At 36.3% G+C, this 17,941-nt stretch overlaps 1 protein-coding gene across 3 annotated transcripts in view; it reads right to left on the bottom strand.

Moving 5' to 3' along the window:
• The window catches only part of COG6 (component of oligomeric golgi complex 6), a 54,006-nt gene that overhangs the window by 4,983 nt on the left and 31,082 nt on the right, over positions 1–17,941 (bottom strand). For 2 of the 3 annotated variants that reach the window (XM_063392001.1, XM_063392003.1), the window contains exons 12-17: positions 16,470–16,561; positions 14,678–14,795; positions 5,869–6,000; positions 5,151–5,318; positions 3,114–3,221; positions 1,647–1,700 (exon numbers count right to left, since the gene is read on the bottom strand). In XM_063392001.1, the coding sequence (XP_063248071.1) occupies positions 1,647–1,700; positions 3,114–3,221; positions 5,151–5,318; positions 5,869–6,000; positions 14,678–14,795; positions 16,470–16,561 (672 nt within the window). The remainder of the gene's footprint in view (positions 1–1,646; positions 1,701–3,113; positions 3,222–5,150; positions 5,319–5,868; positions 6,001–14,677; positions 14,796–16,469; positions 16,562–17,941) is intronic. The other variant, XM_063392002.1, reaches the window with a different exon arrangement.

Below are 17,941 nucleotides of genomic sequence, written 5' to 3'. Positions count from 1 at the left end.
TCTTCTCACAGGTAAAAACACAAGGAGTATTGAGCACATATTACACTAAGAAGCATTTTAATTAGATAGTGAGAGGAAAAATTCTTACCAGGAATGTCATCAAACAATGAACAGATTATCCAAAAAACCTGTATAATCTCCATCCTTGGAATTACTCACTAAGACAAGGCCCTAAGTAAGTTTATCTAATGATGGCAACCTTCCTGTTCATTCATTCACTGAATGAACATTTTTAAGTTGGTAAACCGTAAAATCCCCATTCATCCATCATTTAAAACATAGGCAAAAATGAGTAATGAAGTCACAGTTCTTACAAATTAATTTTTAGGGCTTTTCTGTCCTTGTTTGGAAAGCAAGAGAGTTTTTGCTGAGAGGGGTATGGACTTAACAAGTATCGCATTTGCAAGCATGTATGGAAAACTTAAAAGGCTGGCACCTGGAAAACTTTCCAGCATAAATGGGAGCCAGTTAATCTGCCTGCATGTACTTCCCCCTGGTTTAAATCCTGAGAAGCCAATAGATTAGGCTCATAGATGGGATTTGTGTGGGTTTGATTTCAGCATACGTGGTTCCATTCAAAATAACACAGCTGGATTCTTCTCTTAACTATTCAAGGGAAATTAGGATGTACCACTATAGATAACAGTGTCACATATGCATAACTTTAAGAGAAGGTCCCCAAGCTTCAGCCTTCAAATTCGTTCTTAGCCTACAAGACCACGATAAACAGAAGATATTTTAAATGCAAAATTCATAAGTTTTAATAAGAATACATGCTGATCTGAGTATACCACTGAGTGCTCTGTGCCAGAGCTCTGTTCATCCACCCAGTTTGGGAATTTCTGGTTTAAATCCCAACCAGAAAAAATGGGTTACACTATCATAACTGGGATGCATTCAACATAAAAGTTTTTTTAAAAATCTTTCTAAATCCCCCTTTTTTTTCCATGGGTGTGTATACAAACTGCTGTATGAGCAGGCCTTTACAGTTAAACTTTTAGAATAAAGCTAAACTTAGCTAAGTAAGAAGACTGAGAGATTATACAGTATTGCCTACTGAACTGTGATATTGCTATCTCTATGCAAAATAGCCTTCACACACTCTAAGAAAAAATATCAGCTGATAATTTGCTTTAAAATATATTGTAGCTTTCAACTTAAAAAACCCGTAACTGTGACATACACCCAGAATCTAACTTCTGAGTAAAGCTGAACTATTTGCATAAAATCAAAGCCTTAGGACTAAGATTATAAATGATAGCAGAGCCTGTATTTCAAAGCACAGAGGCAAAAAAAGAGAAACTTTGGTGATTAAAACTAATTAGAGCTAAGTATTTGCTTTTAGCAATTTAAGATGACTCGTGGGACAGCATCCTTGTAAGTAAAGATCTGCTTCTCAGGACTTAGAAAATAATATTCTATTACTACCCCTTCAGAAATAATTTATGTATTTATTACTTCAAGTAGTCAAATTACCACAAATGAAGAAAGTATTCCCAGACATGTAATTCAGCTATTCTTGAAAAGTAGGACTGATTAGATGAATATCTTCTACTACAGATGAATATCTTCTAATCACATAATTAACAGTATTCTTTACCACGTCACAGCATCACCACCACAATATGAAAGTTATAAATGCTTACCATTGCAACCTTCAGGGACACGGAATCCATACTTGACAAATTTGAAAGAGGACCCTAAGAATCAGTAATCAAACAGGGGGGTAAAAAAAGGTCATACTAGCATAAATAAAGTCTGCAATCGGTTCAGTAGTTAATTTTTTTTGGTCCTGCTACAGGATCTTAAATGTTTGGAAACTATCACCATTTCAGTACTGAAATCGTGTTAACAGCTCATTTGTATAATACCACTCCCTTAAATTAAAAGTTGAGAATATGGAATTCTTAATATGTCCTTTCAAATCATTTTCTTCCTTCTTCACCATTAAATAAAGCCAAAAATAGCCTTCCACAAGGTCTAGAATAAAAACTGAACTACAAATTGGCTACATCTCCTTGGTAGTCCAGACTTATAAGACAACAACTTTGCTCTATCTATCTGTTCCTGGACCGTGAAGAATTCAGACCTGCTTCCCAGTAAACCTGTGCTGGTATGGCAGTACAATGCACAAATGCTGCTTAGCCCCCTAGTAAATTCTGCGAGCACATCACCTCTGCAGCCAGGCAGCTGTACAGATGGAAATGAAAATTGCTACATCCCATTAACAACTTGCCCTAGTCAACTTGAAATTGGTTTTAAAACAGGAGATAGGCTCATGAATAGAAAATGAAATTGAGTTATTAATCAGATTATTTATACATTTATTTATTCATCTTTATACATAAAAATCTGTTGAGTTTGGGCACTTTATGCAAAATTATTAGCTGAAGAAACAACAAAAAGCTCTCCAACAGAGTTCTGCTTTCTCCAGAAAACACTTTTTCACTTCTACAAAAGATCACAAAAGGACATAGGCACAGCTGAAGGGAAGAAGGGCTGTATTAACACCTACCACACTGCAACTGTGCTTCACAAGAAAGGGAGAGCGTGAGCTCTGAATTCCAGTTTTCAGCTCCTCTAAGAAATCTCAAGTTTTCACTTTGAGAATCTCACTGTCTTGGGTACTAGAATAGCTACAGCAACAAATAAGGACGAAAGAAGAAACTGTTTCAAACTACTACTGAACTCATCTGCCAGTTTTCCACAGAAGAAAAAAAGCAGCAATTACCAAATGCATGGAGCTATCTACGGGCTCCATGCGTGGTGCTGTGGGAAGCAATGAAGAAGCCGAATGCTGCTTGCATACACAGCAGGTCTAGAATGTCCTAGGTGCTGTGGGAGTGCTGGTATTCAGACCCAGTGTGCACCAGACACGCAGTACAGGACTGCTGCACACCAACCCTGCTAGGCCTGCTGAACACACAGCACATGGAGGGGAAAGCTGTAGCTGCAAGGTGCCTGCATCTAATAATCCAGGTCCCATGTGAAAAACCAGCATTACTGAACCTTTGCTTTCAGAGGAAGCTTCATTTGTAAAAACATTAGTGCCAAAATTCTACTAGTTAGCAAGTGTATTGTACCCCCTTGACATGTAAATTCTGTAAGCTCACCTGTTCTGGTTTGTGTTGCTGCAGAGCGTTGTAAATGTAACTCAGACCAGCCCTCGTTAGCACATAGGACGCTTGCTCATTTATGAGTGTATCTAAATGAGCTTCAATCTAAAATGTTAAGCATAAGGTATTCATAAATGAGTGTGTGAGAATATTAAATGTAACAAATTCTGAGGTTAAAAGGTCTAGAAACACAAATAAGAGGGAAAAAAACACAAATAAGGAGACTGATCAACAAACAAGGAAATACTACAAATGCATACAACATAATTATTTTATCCATTTACCTCTTTCATACAGGAACCAATAATAAAAATGCAGAGAATTCTTTCATGTCTGACTAATAAAAGAATCTAATTTTTTGTGTATTTGGAAATACAACACCATCAAAAATGAAGATTATGGCCTTTATCTTAAAAATTCTTATATAATTCTATTTTCTTAAAATTCTTTGAAAATATGTGATAAAAATCATTCAACTCTTATTGAAAATACTGACAATAACATGCCAGTTTTACAATAAACAAGGGACAGTCTTTCATAAGGAAAATAAAACTGAAACTAAATAATACTCAGAATTTATTTTAAATTCAATACTGTATTTAAATTAACATGTATAAAATAAACATGTTAATGTTTACATGTATTAACATGTATTTGAAAAAAGTCAGCTGAAAAAACAACAATGAAATTACAGTTATCCATTTTAATTATCTTCATATGAAAAAAAACCTGAGAGAGTACTTTGCATTCTTAATATAATCTTTACTTTGCAGGAAAATCTAATCCTGAAATCCAGTCACAGCAGTAGCAATCATTTTTCAGTTTGAGCAGTCTCAGAAAGACATTTGGGTATATATGCATTATTACTTCATTTTTACAGATAACTACCCCACAATTTTTTTCTTCCAATCCTAAAGAAAAAAAAATATAATAAAGTCTAGTAAAATGTACGACTCTTTTGTCTGATACTTAAAGAGTTCACCTTTTTAGTTCCTAAAGTTGTTTAGAATAACACACTTTCCTTTATAAATCAGAAGGAAAATCTTAATATTTCAATTTGGAGTTTTAACTGTCTTAGTGAGCTCTTTTTCTGTGAAAAATGTTTCTTCTATTAAATATGCCATTCTAACTCCACTTGAATAACCTACTTATGTATAATCTTAAAGATTTTTTTCAGTCAGTTCCTGTATTTGTAAAATGTTTGAAAAAAGTAAATGGTATTAAATGTGTAAGCTTCAGCTCTACGGCTTTTCTGAAGAATAAATCAATTGCAACATTTACTGTGAAAGGAGCTCAGATAAAAGAAATTAAAAATACCCCAGATAGTTTGGTGAGGTTGTCTGTTTGTTTGTTTCAGTGCTAAAAGGTGCTAGAAATTCTGATTAGGAGTAGAAAGTGAAAAATGGCTCACAGCCAATCCTTGCTGATCCCTTCAGGTAAGAATTTGTGACTTTTTTCAAGTCCCCTGGCTCCAAGGGCTCTCTTGAGATATATTGCAGACATATTCATGTAGCAAAGTATAAATGGGCAGTGGCCAAGTTTTTTTAAGTCAACAGTTTCTAAATTTTCACATCCATTTCAAAATTGTATCACGTATGAACTACTAGAGAGGCAGAAAGCAGGACTGGAGCAGTAAGTTCAGCTACAACATATTCTAGTACAAAATAGATGATGCTCTAGTACTAACTGTATGATAGAATACAGTCAGCCATTTGAGATTTCAATTTCCATTTGCTTCGTCTCATACAGTTTGCAGATAAATGTTAGAATGACTAGGATAATGAAAATGTTCACTGGTCTGAGTTTATCTGCAACTAAACCAAACCAAACAAAATCTTTTAATCATTTTTTGTCTGTTTAAAATAAAGATGCCATTTACTCATGGTGTCTGATAAGAAGCCCTCTTACCCCATTTCCCTGATATTGATAATGTTGGCTTTGGGTTGATTTTAAGCTAAATATGTTCACATCACAACTTACAGTGTCAAAAAATCAGTAATAAGTTCATTTTCTTTTGGGGCTGCTAAAGCTTACCTGAAACTGCAACATTTCTAGACGTTTATCAGTGAATTCAAAGAGAGCCAGAGTAGTCCTCATCATGTAAAGTGAATTTACCATGTAGGTTGCCATATCAGCTGTGCCCAAATTACTAGCAGACATGGTACACATCTGTAACAATGGATCTAGCACACAAGACAGAACCTAAAATAGCAAACACACAGAAAAGAGGGAGGGGAGGGAGGAAATCATGTCACACAAGGCTTCTAACCTCATTCTGTCTCTATCAGATATTTATTCCCCAAAGCAGAATAAAGAGGAATGAGAGTTTCCAACTGTGAAAGCAGTTTTCTACTGGATTTGTCAGCAGGTGATCACCTACCACAGTGATGGGGAAAGTATAAAAACCTGAGAAGAACAGATTCCAGCCTAGCAGGAGGAAGAATAATGCAGATTAGATAATTGGTAATTGTGCAATCTTGAGGGTGTATTTACTTAATGGAGCAGTAATTGGATAACAGAATTTAGATACTGTGTAAAGTGTAGCACTCCATACTCAACTGTAATTATCCATTTTGTTAGTCACCCTGTTATGCACATTACAAACTCTGGCTTGACAGAGAGCTCCAAAATGGGACCAGACAAAAAGATTAATGTTCCATCTACCTTTTGTGCACTGAAGCTAACTTGCACATTCTGTTTTTGCCCCTCTCCCTCCTCTTCAGACACATAAAGCAGTCAAACATTCTTGTACCTGCACAAAGTCAGCCTGACGGGCATCCAGTGGAATAACAGATGAGTCATGAGATGCCAGAACCTCCCGCAGCAAGTTAAGTGTCTGATTTAGAGCAGAGCTTGGGCCAAGATCAGGAGGTGGGAGCTCAACCTGAAGAATAAGATTATCTGTTTGTGTGGGCTTTTATTAATCTCATTCACAGCAAATACCATCCAGTCTGTTAGCACAAATGCAATCAGCTAATAACAAAATTACATATAGGCACACAGAGAAGAACTTCAATTTGACACTGGACAAATCCAGCACATTTCAGACAATAACTGCCTGCAACTTTCAGCATAACCATCTCATTCAGTGCCAAACAAGCAACACTGAATTTCTCCTTTCATTCAGACTAGGTCTATTTTACCATTTGGAGAAACCCATACACTGGTTTTGGCAGTGAAAAAAAAAAACATTTACTAGATTAGGTGCCAAAGAGCAGCCACCTTGTTGGCACCACTGAGTCCTCTTTGAGCAGGACCTCCTGCAAACACTTCAGAATCTAGTGCAGGCAGAGCTCTGGAAGATGAGAGCCATGCTGCAGCTGTTCTTGGCAACACTGCACAGCTCCTGTGATGCTGAGTATGAGAGCTGAAGTCACATATGCAGCAGTTGCAATCCCCAGCAAGTTTGCAGCTTAAATTGCCAATACACAAATGAATTGCACACAAGCTAATTCAAGTACACCTACATGAACTACAACGAGACTGCACAAACTGAAATGCAGGCTTATGCCAAAGATAAGCAGGTAATGCAGATGTTTAAAAAACAAAGAAGGAAAGTTTGTGTATATTAGAGAAAAAAATATACTTATGAAAATTGGACTCCTGAAATGGACTGAAATTCTATGCTATTTTTAACCCAGGCTCACATACTTTAGCCCTTTCTTTGCAACAGGCAAATACTCATTAAACACTTAATAAAACATTCATAGAAAATCTAGCACCTCTTTTTCCCAACACACATTTCTTAGGTTCTACTCCAAAAACATCTGCATCTTTTTGTCTCCAGTGCTGCCTCAAACTGGCTTCCTGCTGCCTCCAAACACCTACAACCACATTTTCTTCTTCAACAATCCACTTCCCACCTTCCTGTGTTCTGCCCATGCATGGGCATAGGTTTGGCTGGATCATCTGTAAGTAAGAAGACCCTCAGCAATACACAGTAAGGCATGAACTCTCCAGAAGGAGGTAGGGAGAAGTAATTTTGGATGAGACTGGCCCATATGTCTCAGTCAGGGTTATCTGGCCACAGCAGAGCAATGCAGTGTGCACTTCTGCACTACTCTTAAGACTCCAGCTCTAAAGAAAAGGCAGCAGCTTTGGATGGCTCCAAGTTATAGGTAACATGTTCCATACCTTCCCAAATGAGAAATACTGATGATGGACACAGTAATATGGATGTCAGAATCTTCAAGTTAAAAAAAAAAAAAAATCCAGAGGCTGATGGCCAAAGAAACCAAGAAGGAAAGCATGGCAAACATCTTCAAAGCAGAACATTACAGAGCCTTCTGGAAATGAATCTATACCTATGCCAGCAAAGAAGGAAAAAACAAACTCTCTCTTTGAAACCAGGCCAAACTTTCACACTTGGTGCTTTGAAACATTTGAGATACCATACATGTCCCCACACTGTTACCAAGACAGATTTAACGAAAATTTTTTTCATCCTTCCGAATACAAAATGTTCCTCTATTCTCACTTTCCAAAAGAGAGTATACTGAACTCAAGGAATTAATGGAAAACTAAATCTAATAGATTCAGAGAACAGTTGTTCAGCTCAAGTGGTTTCGAAAGCATGAAACAAATATTTTAGCAATAAAGTAACAGTAATTCAAAAAGAAGCACTTAGTGCTGATCAGTGGTAAAGTTTACTGAAATTTACAGCACTGAATGACTTTCTTCTTGTTTCTTCTTATTATTATTAGGAATATTGATTGTGACTTGAACACACCATTCTCAAACTTGAACTGGACCATGTTCAGTGATATTTTGGCATTTGGCATTGAGACTAGAGTTTGATGGAGTTTTCACTTCCAACACACACATGGATCATGGCAATTATAATTTCAGGCTGCTTTGCACAGAATTTTTGTCTCCTGACGTAGCTAGTGCTCAGAAGCTCTTAAATTAGCTTCATCTTTCACTTGCCTGTTTCTCTGGAGTCCACTATCCTCTAAGTAAGAGCAAGGAACAACATAATGGAAGAAGAAAATGTGGCAAGGAAAAATTATTTAGGTCACTGGATTTTATTCGGGTTACCCTGAATTTCCTGACTACTGCAATAGAGACAAAATTACCAGCAAGTGGAAGGGGAACCAAAGCAGTGCTATATTAATTTTTGACACATGAATACAAAGTCAGGGATTTTTTTTTTCAAAATTTAAAAAGAAAATTTAAAACCAGACACTTCAAATTTATAGAGGAACCTATGGACTCCAACTCCTGAGTACTAATCACTATTCTAATAAAAAATAATGATGCCCTGAATGTTTTACATGCACTAAGAGATCATTACAATTGATCCTATTTCCAGAAAAAACAGGATTCAAATACATGCTGAGTTCTACTTTTGAAGTACCTCTTTCAGATGCAAGCTAGACAGCAGCTAAGTAAAACATGATTAGGGAAGTTCTGCTGCAGCGAGTTCAACTGCATTAAAACATACTCTAACACAGTATTAAGTCTCTAATCGGTTTTAACTACCAGTTCAGTCATACAGAAATGATGCCAAACAGCTCTTCAGCCTTTCAAAAAAACCAAGAAAATACCCATTTTTAAAATCCAATATACAAAACTGAAAGGAATTCTGAAATGGGTACTAAAAGCTGTACATGAGCTTTAGGACAAAAATTTGTATCTTCTTTTCTGCATTTGAATCAGTGGGAAACAGATACCAAGCCAGTAATCTTCCTCCAAACTTCCTCCAAATTCAGAGCAGGTTTCTCTGTCTATGAGAGCAAGTAGCTGAAAGGATGTCACAGAATTTTTCAAACAGCAAAGGAAAATACAGAAAAAAGGCAGCATCAACAGTCAAGAAGTGTACATGTATGTTAATTGTTTCCCTTTCTCATTTACTGAAAAGATTACATTTTATAAAAGGGCAAATTTTCCTCTGAAAATACTGCACAGTCAATCAGAACTTTATATACTATGGTACTTGAAGGTTAGAAAGTTAACAGTTACAATGTTCACGAAGAGAATGGAATACCTCCTACACAAGGAGAGGCTGTCTTCTACCTGCAGAAGAGGAAGCTCAGGGGAAATGTTATAAATGTGTATAAATACATGAAGTGAGGGATGAAAATGGAGACACTGGTGTTCAGTAACAGGCCAAGAGGCAATGGGCACAGATTAAGAGACAGGAATACAATTTTTTCCTGTGAGGTTAGTCAAGCACTGGAGACAGCTGCACAGTGAGGTTTTGGAGTCTATCCTTGTGATACTAGAACTTCAGCTAGAGCAAGTCCTGGGCAACCCGCTATGGCTGACACTGTGCCATGAGCAGGATCATTGGCCTAGACAGTTTCTCGTTTCCTGCTGTACTCATCCATTCTTTAATTCTGTGATATGACTACCAAATAAAGCACAATGCTGATTTAAAACAAGGAACTCCAAAGAAAGCCCTTACGAGTAACAAATGGAAGGTTAGTGGCTTTTATAAGAGCCTAATCAGCTTCAAATACAGCTTCTTAAAAACCCTCACTGGCAGGGGCTGGATCCAAAGTACTACAGAGTGGAACCTTGTAAAAATGTTATGAATTTTTCAAGATATCAGTTAACATTGAGCAGCATCAACTGCAGAGTCCATTCTCCTCAGCTGAGACAATATTTACCAGCACTCCAAGAAATATGATTGCATGTCTTATCAGAGAAGCTGTCTTAAGATTTTCTGGCCCTATTAGGATCCCACAGAGGTCAACAAAGTAGAATGCCTAATGGCATGCTTGTCTTTTCAGCAATCAAATTGGTCTTGGAAGAAAAGATAACTAATTTTGCTTTGTTCTCATGGATCCATTTAAAAGCACAATAGCATTCAGATCACAACATCAATAATGAGTCTTATTCAATCTGCCCCACATCTGATTTCCCAGAAACCTAATAGGTTTCATTCTGGCAGGAATCAAATTATGAAGGACAAGTTTACAATTATTCCCATGCAACATTTTAATCTCTCTCTCACTGACAAACTTAAAAGAGAATGCAATCACAGCATTTAATTAGCATACATCTACTCTAGAAAGAACAGCATTAAGGAATAATAATCTCAAAACCTAATTTCGGATACTCTACTAATAGTCTTCTAACAGCTCAGACAGCAGATGACTGGAGTTTGGCACAATCCTTCTCTAGTGCCCTTATGATAACTCTCATTCCATTTTATTAAATGTTTGATTCTTTCCTTTAATAATTGTTCTGGAACATTAGTGAAACCAGAGAAAGGATATGTGGTCATGGAAATTCCCACTCTCCTAATTGAACAGGTGGTGCAATAAAACACGCTGACATTGGTTGGTCTAACACACTTGCTAAAATGCCTCACCAGTGGATTCATTATAAGAAATAAGTCTGATATGGAGAGGACTGAAAGAATAGTCCATCCACTCCAGTCCATTAGATACTCTGAACTTTACTCCCAGTTTCATTGGAACAGTTTCTGCTGTTCTGACAATTATTTTCATTCACTATTTTCTCCTGGATTTACAATCATCTGTAAAATGGTCATCTAATAGGCTGTTCTTAGATCCAGACAATGAGTAACACAAGCAGAATCCTGAATTCCTACACATTTGATTCACAAGCACAGCATGAAAAGAAACGTGGAAAAGGATATGTAAGGATTTTAATCATAATTTTGATCCACTTCACTAGCACGGTTGGTAGACCCATGGCTGGGTCCAAAAAACCTAAAAAGCAACACATACAAACACTTTCTTCAACATAAGGACACCAATATCAGCCAAAAACCATTCTGGTTCAGCCAAGAACCAGAAAAAATCAACTGCTACCAGAGCTAGAAAGTCCTGTGAAGAATACCCAGACCTGGCTCTGAAGAGTAAGAGCGACTAAGGCAAAGGAGAGACGGTGTCTGCAGTAAGAGCTGATGCACCAAAGCTTCAGTGACACAGGAGGTGGCTGGTGATGCACAGCTTTGTACGATATCAACGCTGAGCTCTACAGCAGCCTGAGAATCTCAAAGTTGTGAATGGCATTTTAAACTCTAACAACAAAATGGCTTTGCAACAGCACTGTTACCAAGCTTCGTGACAGGTTTCAAGAAGTGCTGGAACCAAAGAGACTCTCTTGTGTACTGCATTTCTTTGATAACAATGGACTCGCTTTCCTGCAGTCTGCTGAATATTTCTGTCACATGGATTTCAGCTCAAACAGAGCTACCTGAGAAGCCTGAATGAGAACACCATAAAAAAAAGCTTTCTCAAAACAAAGAGTTTGAAGTTGAGAGCTGCTGAGTATTTTATTTTCAGATTCCGACCAGGATGCTTGAGATCATCTTATGTAATGAAAAAAGTTCATAGCAAAGTGCTTCTGGGCAAACCAGTAAGTATTCTGAAGTAACCAGGGATTTCCCTCTATCATTTACACTGATGGCTTGACAACCAAGAGGGAGAATCCTGATCTAAGACTGCCTAAAAGCTTCCATACACCTCCACACTAGTGACACTCCTTATGTAACGAGGGACTCTTCTCAAAAATAGATATGAAGAGGAAGCTATTTTCTTGTCCTAGAAAGAACAGCCTGAAGTCTCACTTTCCCACTGTGCTTTAGAAATTAAATCCCAGGCAGATTGAAGGCAATGCTCAATTCAGGATAATCAATAATCTAGGGAACTGTCTGTGGTGATAAGGACATCAAATTACCATCCTGTCAATTGTCTGCATCCTAAGGACTGGATCTTGAGGAGTTAGCACATTACATGAAACCTGCTTTGTCAAAAACACGTTCCAAATTAGCTATACTTAAGTGAAAGATTTGCTTAAATCATATTCTGGTCTATCAACTACTAGATATAATGTTAATATTAAAAAAGGCAAATTAACAGCAACAACAGATCATACTGAGGAAATACTATTGTTGAAACTGTCTACCTGACAGGCCATTCAAAACCTTCCAATAATCTAAACAGAAGAGGCACTTAAACCTACAGAAATAGAAGTATTTTTACTTCAGAACATCCCATTTGCATTTTAAGGTATTTCCAAAATTATTTAAATTGTCTAAAGAATCATATTTTAATCAAAGTATTGGACAATTGTTATTCTTTGAAGCAGGCTTATCAATGCCTTTAGATGCATAATCGAAATTGAAGTAAGAGAGCACAATTTCCAGATTGTTCAAGTGAAAAGTAATTTACTAATTTTCCCAGTGAATATTCTCTAGCAGCACAACAGGAATAGCAATGAAGCCTTTGCAATTGCCTGTGTAAGCACAAAAGGTCTATCTTCCAGGAGTTTAATCTTCTCTGAAAATAAAAAAAAAAAATCTGGAAACAATTGCAATGCACACATAGCTGGCAAAAAGCTGGAAAAAGGCTAGGATGTGAATTAAATCCTACTAATACATATACACAATTTTGGTCTGAACACGCATTTTAAAAAAGCATAGTAAAAAGCGACCTTCAGTTTCCTCAAAATGTAAAGACATTGTGACATTCACTACTAAATTTACAAAGACAAATGAAAAGGCATAAAACCTGCTTATCTGTACACTAACACAAAAAACTAAGTAACAAGAGAATTAAATTTATGATAAAAGAAAGGTCTTTATCACATAGAACTTAACATTTCTCTGAGTGTAGCCAGCCTATAAATTTTGTATTTTTTTATGAAGCAAAACTAATTTCAGTCATGAAGAGATAAGACATCATTCTATCAATTCAGTAATCCACTCACAAAGGGTAATAATATAAGGTGCTACAGAGGACTATCTAAAATTCAGTTAGCTCTAACACATTAGAACAGTAAGATTTCTTCTCAGACACAGAGTTGCCTCATTGTTAACTCCTGAAGCAGATTAATAAATAATTGTGGAAGCCTTTGTTACCCATATATCTAACAATCCTCTAAATCTCTTTAAGCTTTTGACCTCAATTATATTCAGAGGAAAGATCTTCATAGGGCACAGAGACAATGTAATATCATCAACATTTCAGACTTAATTTATAAATGTGTTGCTGAGAAAGAGCAATATTATGATCTTTTCCCATTACACGGTAAGCTCGGTATGCCATTCATTACTTGTAATAAAACACCATTGAAGGTGGCAGTGCAATCACTGCCCTCATTTAAGGCCAGTAAGAGCAAATTTGACTACTTTATAAAACAATGACAGCATCTAGAACCAGTTACATCCACACTGGGAGCTGAGGGAAGGGGAACTAAGAGGGTGAAGAAGGCTACACAACCTTCCCACAGTGACAATAGAAAGAACACACACTATGGACCAGGGGAATCATAATTCCTTTATCATTCTTCTTCTGAATTCTACACATTTCCAAACTGAAAACAATGTATCACCCAAAACAAAACCTCAAAGACTGTGAATTACATGAGTAGGAAAATCATGCTGGGTCCTAATTGAGTATAGATGTAATGCTCAACAGGATAAAGAAATAAAAAAGAGATGAATACAGAGATGTTTTCAAGCCAAGAAAATTTCTTTCCTTAAGCACTGTGTAAGTAAAGAGCAGTCATACATTTTTGCTAAGGTCCATCACTGACTTCTTTTCATATAAGGAAAATTTACACAGATATTTTAATTTAGCTTACATACTATGAAATAAAATGCTTTTGGTAAATTCATGTTGTCCTCGTCCATTGCATGTTTTAGGAACTCAGCTTTAGCAGATCCTTGAAGAAGCATTAACAGCAAAGGAACTATTATTGATATGATACCACATTCAAATGGAAATACCCACTAACAATACGTTAGGTGGACTTCAGCAGTGTGGACTGTGGGTGGTAGCAGCTAAGGAGTAACTCAATGAATGAATGAAACCACTGAAAGGAGTCACTGGCATATCTGAGAGAGGAGGAACAACTGCTGCTTTGAGAGAGTCATTCCCCAGCCCCTGCAGAAAGACAGGAAATTAGGAGCAGACAGACCGTGCTGAATGAGAAAACTCCTTTGGAACCACAGAATAATACTGACAAAACTCAAAAAACCTGACTGAGCTGTCAGCAAATTACAAGTCTGCACAAAGAATAGTTTCTGGAAAAAATGAAGTGTTTTTTCCATTTTTTTGTAGGTAAATAATTTAGAAATGTATTTACAAATGTTACAACAATGTTCATGTAGAAAAGCTATTTTTATAATAGACAGAAAAGCCCAAATTTTCTTAGCTTACCATTTTGGGATATACCTTGCAACTTCAAAAAAGGAATGATGCACAATTAACTACTGATCTGATGATGCATTAATACAAATTATACAGCTCAACTGCCTGACCTTGCTCTATTGCACTTAAAACAATTTCCTACTTTTGTTGTTTCTCATAGATTTTAAAAATATGTAAACTGTTTTGCAAAAGAATATTGCTAACCACAGGATTTTAGCCACATATCTACAGAACTTCCACTATTATTAGAATTAAAATATAAACAGCAAGTTTGTAATCTAGTTCTATAACTAAAACGTTGAAAATACAAAACCTCAACTTTAGGAAAAGCTGACATATAAAACAGTTATTTACCTAGTGATCTTACTGGACAAAAGGGAAATGCAAGCATGTTTTGAAACATAAAAGCTGTACAATTTTGAAACAAACCTTGTCCATTAGTTTACTTGCATGAAGACTCAGGCTATTAAAGAATATTTTCTTGCTCAACAAATGCATTTCTTCAATTGTTGTTAACAGTGTGGCTGCACTGTTTCCTACAATACCACTGAAAAAAAAATTAAGATTATTAACGTATTTAAAGGGAGGACAACATGACAGTCGGATACTTAAATTTTAGAAAAGATTGTTTTCAAAGTTGAAAATCTAGAACGAACAATTGCAGGGAACAGTTCTCCACAATGGCTGAGAGATAAGCTGACTGTAAGAACAAGCATCATCAAGTATGTCATTAAGCAAATATTAAATAAACGCTATCAAATTTGCACAAACTCTTCTGTGGAGTACTAAAATTTACTGGATTTTTGCTTTCTTATGCAATAAATCTACTTCTGTTATCAAAAACAAATTAGTTAACAAAAAGGGTCAACAATATTCTCTCATACTGCCTGTCAGAGATAGCACTACCTCTCTCCTTTCTTCACTGAGATGCTGGGCATCTCCAAAGATGTACGAATTGATGCCTTGCTATTCCCAGTCTTAAACTCTCAAACTTAACACAGGCACCACATAACCCTTAAACAGCAGTACAGGACTATGCTCCTCTCACAGATATTCCCTCCCTCTGGATACAGGAACTGCACTTTAAAGCTACAAACTGGCAGTGAAAATTCATCAGGTCATAATAGGACTAAACCTCTATCTTGATTTTCAGATTGTAATCTTGTGTTTAATTGATCATTTCCCAAACTCCTTTTTCCTTTCATTAGTGAGGTACCTTCCCTGTGCAGAGGAAATTATTCAGCTGACAGAAGGTACTTCAGTGGTCCTTAAACTCTGCTTTGTTAACAAGGCAGAAACCAAGACAGATAAGACTGCCTAAGACCTCCAATTTTAACATCACATTTTCAATTACACCAAACTTTACAACCATGAGGAAACACTAATTTGGACACAGAAAAATAACACCAAAATCTTCCAGGATTTTTGGACAATAAAATTAGGAATAGGTCTTATATGTGTTCTACAATAGACCTGCCATCCCAATTGAGGATTTTAAATAAGCTGGGAGGTGCCCAAGAACCACTTATCTCAGTCTGACAACATCTGAAGTATTTTCAGACAGAGAAGCTCTACTAGTAATATTACTGTTCCAAATTCTCAGAAGTTTAGTCCAGGGCTGCGGAGGAAGATTTTTCTCCTACTGCTGTTTCTAATCAACATGAACTACAGCATATGCCACAACATATAAATGACATATAAATTAGCAGCTCTGGCTTTTCTCCAGTTTCTGTATTCCTGGTGGCATCTGGAAGGTTGGAAGGTGATCAGTGTGTCTCCAACAGTGAGATATGGAAGTGCATAATTAGGGGAAAAAAATTATCAAAAAGTTATCAAACACAATTGTTTAGACAAAAAAAAAAAAAAAAGGAAAAACAAAAGAAAAATGGAAGAAATTTCATTTAATAACATTTTCTCAAAGGGGACTTGACTTTGTCATATTAAATGTTGTGTAGATTTTTTTGTATACTATTTGAATCTGCACAGAACAATAAAGAAATAGCTATTGTGGCAAATTGATGCTATATTCCAAAGCAGTTTTGATATGAACTGAGGAATGTCAACAGGTAAATGGTTTCTGCTTGATATTACATGCGCTTCTTCTTAATGTTATAGTGCAGGGCAACAATTAAGCAACAAAAATAAACTTCTAGCAGATTCATTTTTACATATACAATTAGGGAAAAAAGGTATTTTTAACATATTTTGTGATTTTGCATACCTGATTGTATGGTGGTAGAACTTGAGCAAATTAGAAATCTTGTACAGTAAAACTGCTCCTGGCTCAGCAACAATCACCTGCTCAATTCTAACCTGCAGCATGAACAAATACAAACATCCTTCAGGTCATAAATTCCAAAAGCCAGATTTCTGTGACTTTATATGGAATACATCTCTGATTTTTGAAAAATAAATTAAATCAGAAATAAATTTTAAAAGAGAATATCCAGTTAAATTTAATGTACAGCTTCAACTGAAGTGCTTCTGGGCTGCCAAGCATGTAGGCAGAAAATATAAAGGTATATGTATTCTTAAGAAAAGAAAAACCACAAACCCAAAAAGTCTTCCAAAAATCCTACAGACTTCTGCTGTCATTGGAAATTTAAAAATAATGAGATCATTTGATAGATTAATACCAGTATATACTGGAATCTTCCCCAGCTCTGAATAGTAAGAACAGCTGCAATGTTGCAGAATCACTAAACTACAGCAGTAGATTTCCAGCATCATGCAGAAATTCAGAACATCAAATTATTAGGTATTTTGACTAAGAAACAAATTTTACCTGGATGAATAAATTCTTCCCTTAAAGAAGAGCATATATATGTATCTCCTACCAGTATTTAGTTAGATATATTTGTAACTAATAACCAGCTATGGTGACTGTTTCTCTCAACTGGCTAAACAACAAAATGGTGCTGAGCGTCTTTACAGCTGCACAGCTGATGTCTTGTCTCCATGGTACACACAGTCTCAATCCAGCCACAAAAAGCTGCCCCAGGGTCAATCTTTGTGCACTTATGAAGCAGAATAGACAGTGACTTATCACTGCACTGCTCTCCCACCTGCCTGAGTGTGAAAGGGCTACACACAAATCAGCAGCCATCACCTCCTCTCCCAAGTTATTTGCTGCTCAATGGAACATGATGTGCTGCAGTCCCTTCTTCTCAGAGCCAGCTGAGAACTCAGATTATGTTCCCTCAATCCTTTCAGTTTGCATCTAATTCACAGACCAAAACCAAATAATACTTTTTAACTCTTATATGCAATACTTAATGCATGAAGTTTATTTCAGCACACAGGTGAACTTTGCTCTTTAATGTGTTTGTATATTCAAAGGTCTATACACAAATGTATGTATCCAGTGTTAACTAAAAGGTCCTGGGAGCTTGAATACTGTGTACATTCTAGTTGTACAGCAAAGAGAATAGGGCAGGCGGGGAAAAAATGACAAAAACAGGAATAATTAAAAGTAAAGAAAATAATTAAAAACTGAAAAAGACAGAACAGGCAGAAGGAGAAAAAATATTTTAGGGTCATGAGCAAAAAATACAAATTAAAAAGACAAAGTGGGAAAAGAAGAATGGCTGCTTCCAACACAGAAATTTTCACTGTATTGAAGAACCAGAATTTGCAAGCGATGCAATCTAAAGTGTTTGGGGAAGCTCTGGACTTTGAGCTCTTACTATTTTT

This window comes from Prinia subflava, chromosome 3 (genome assembly GCF_021018805.1).
Source record: "Prinia subflava isolate CZ2003 ecotype Zambia chromosome 3, Cam_Psub_1.2, whole genome shotgun sequence".
NCBI lineage: Eukaryota > Metazoa > Chordata > Aves > Passeriformes > Cisticolidae > Prinia > Prinia subflava.
The sequence above is the reverse complement of the archived record's forward strand: the minus strand, read 5'-3'. Positions and strand labels throughout refer to the sequence as shown.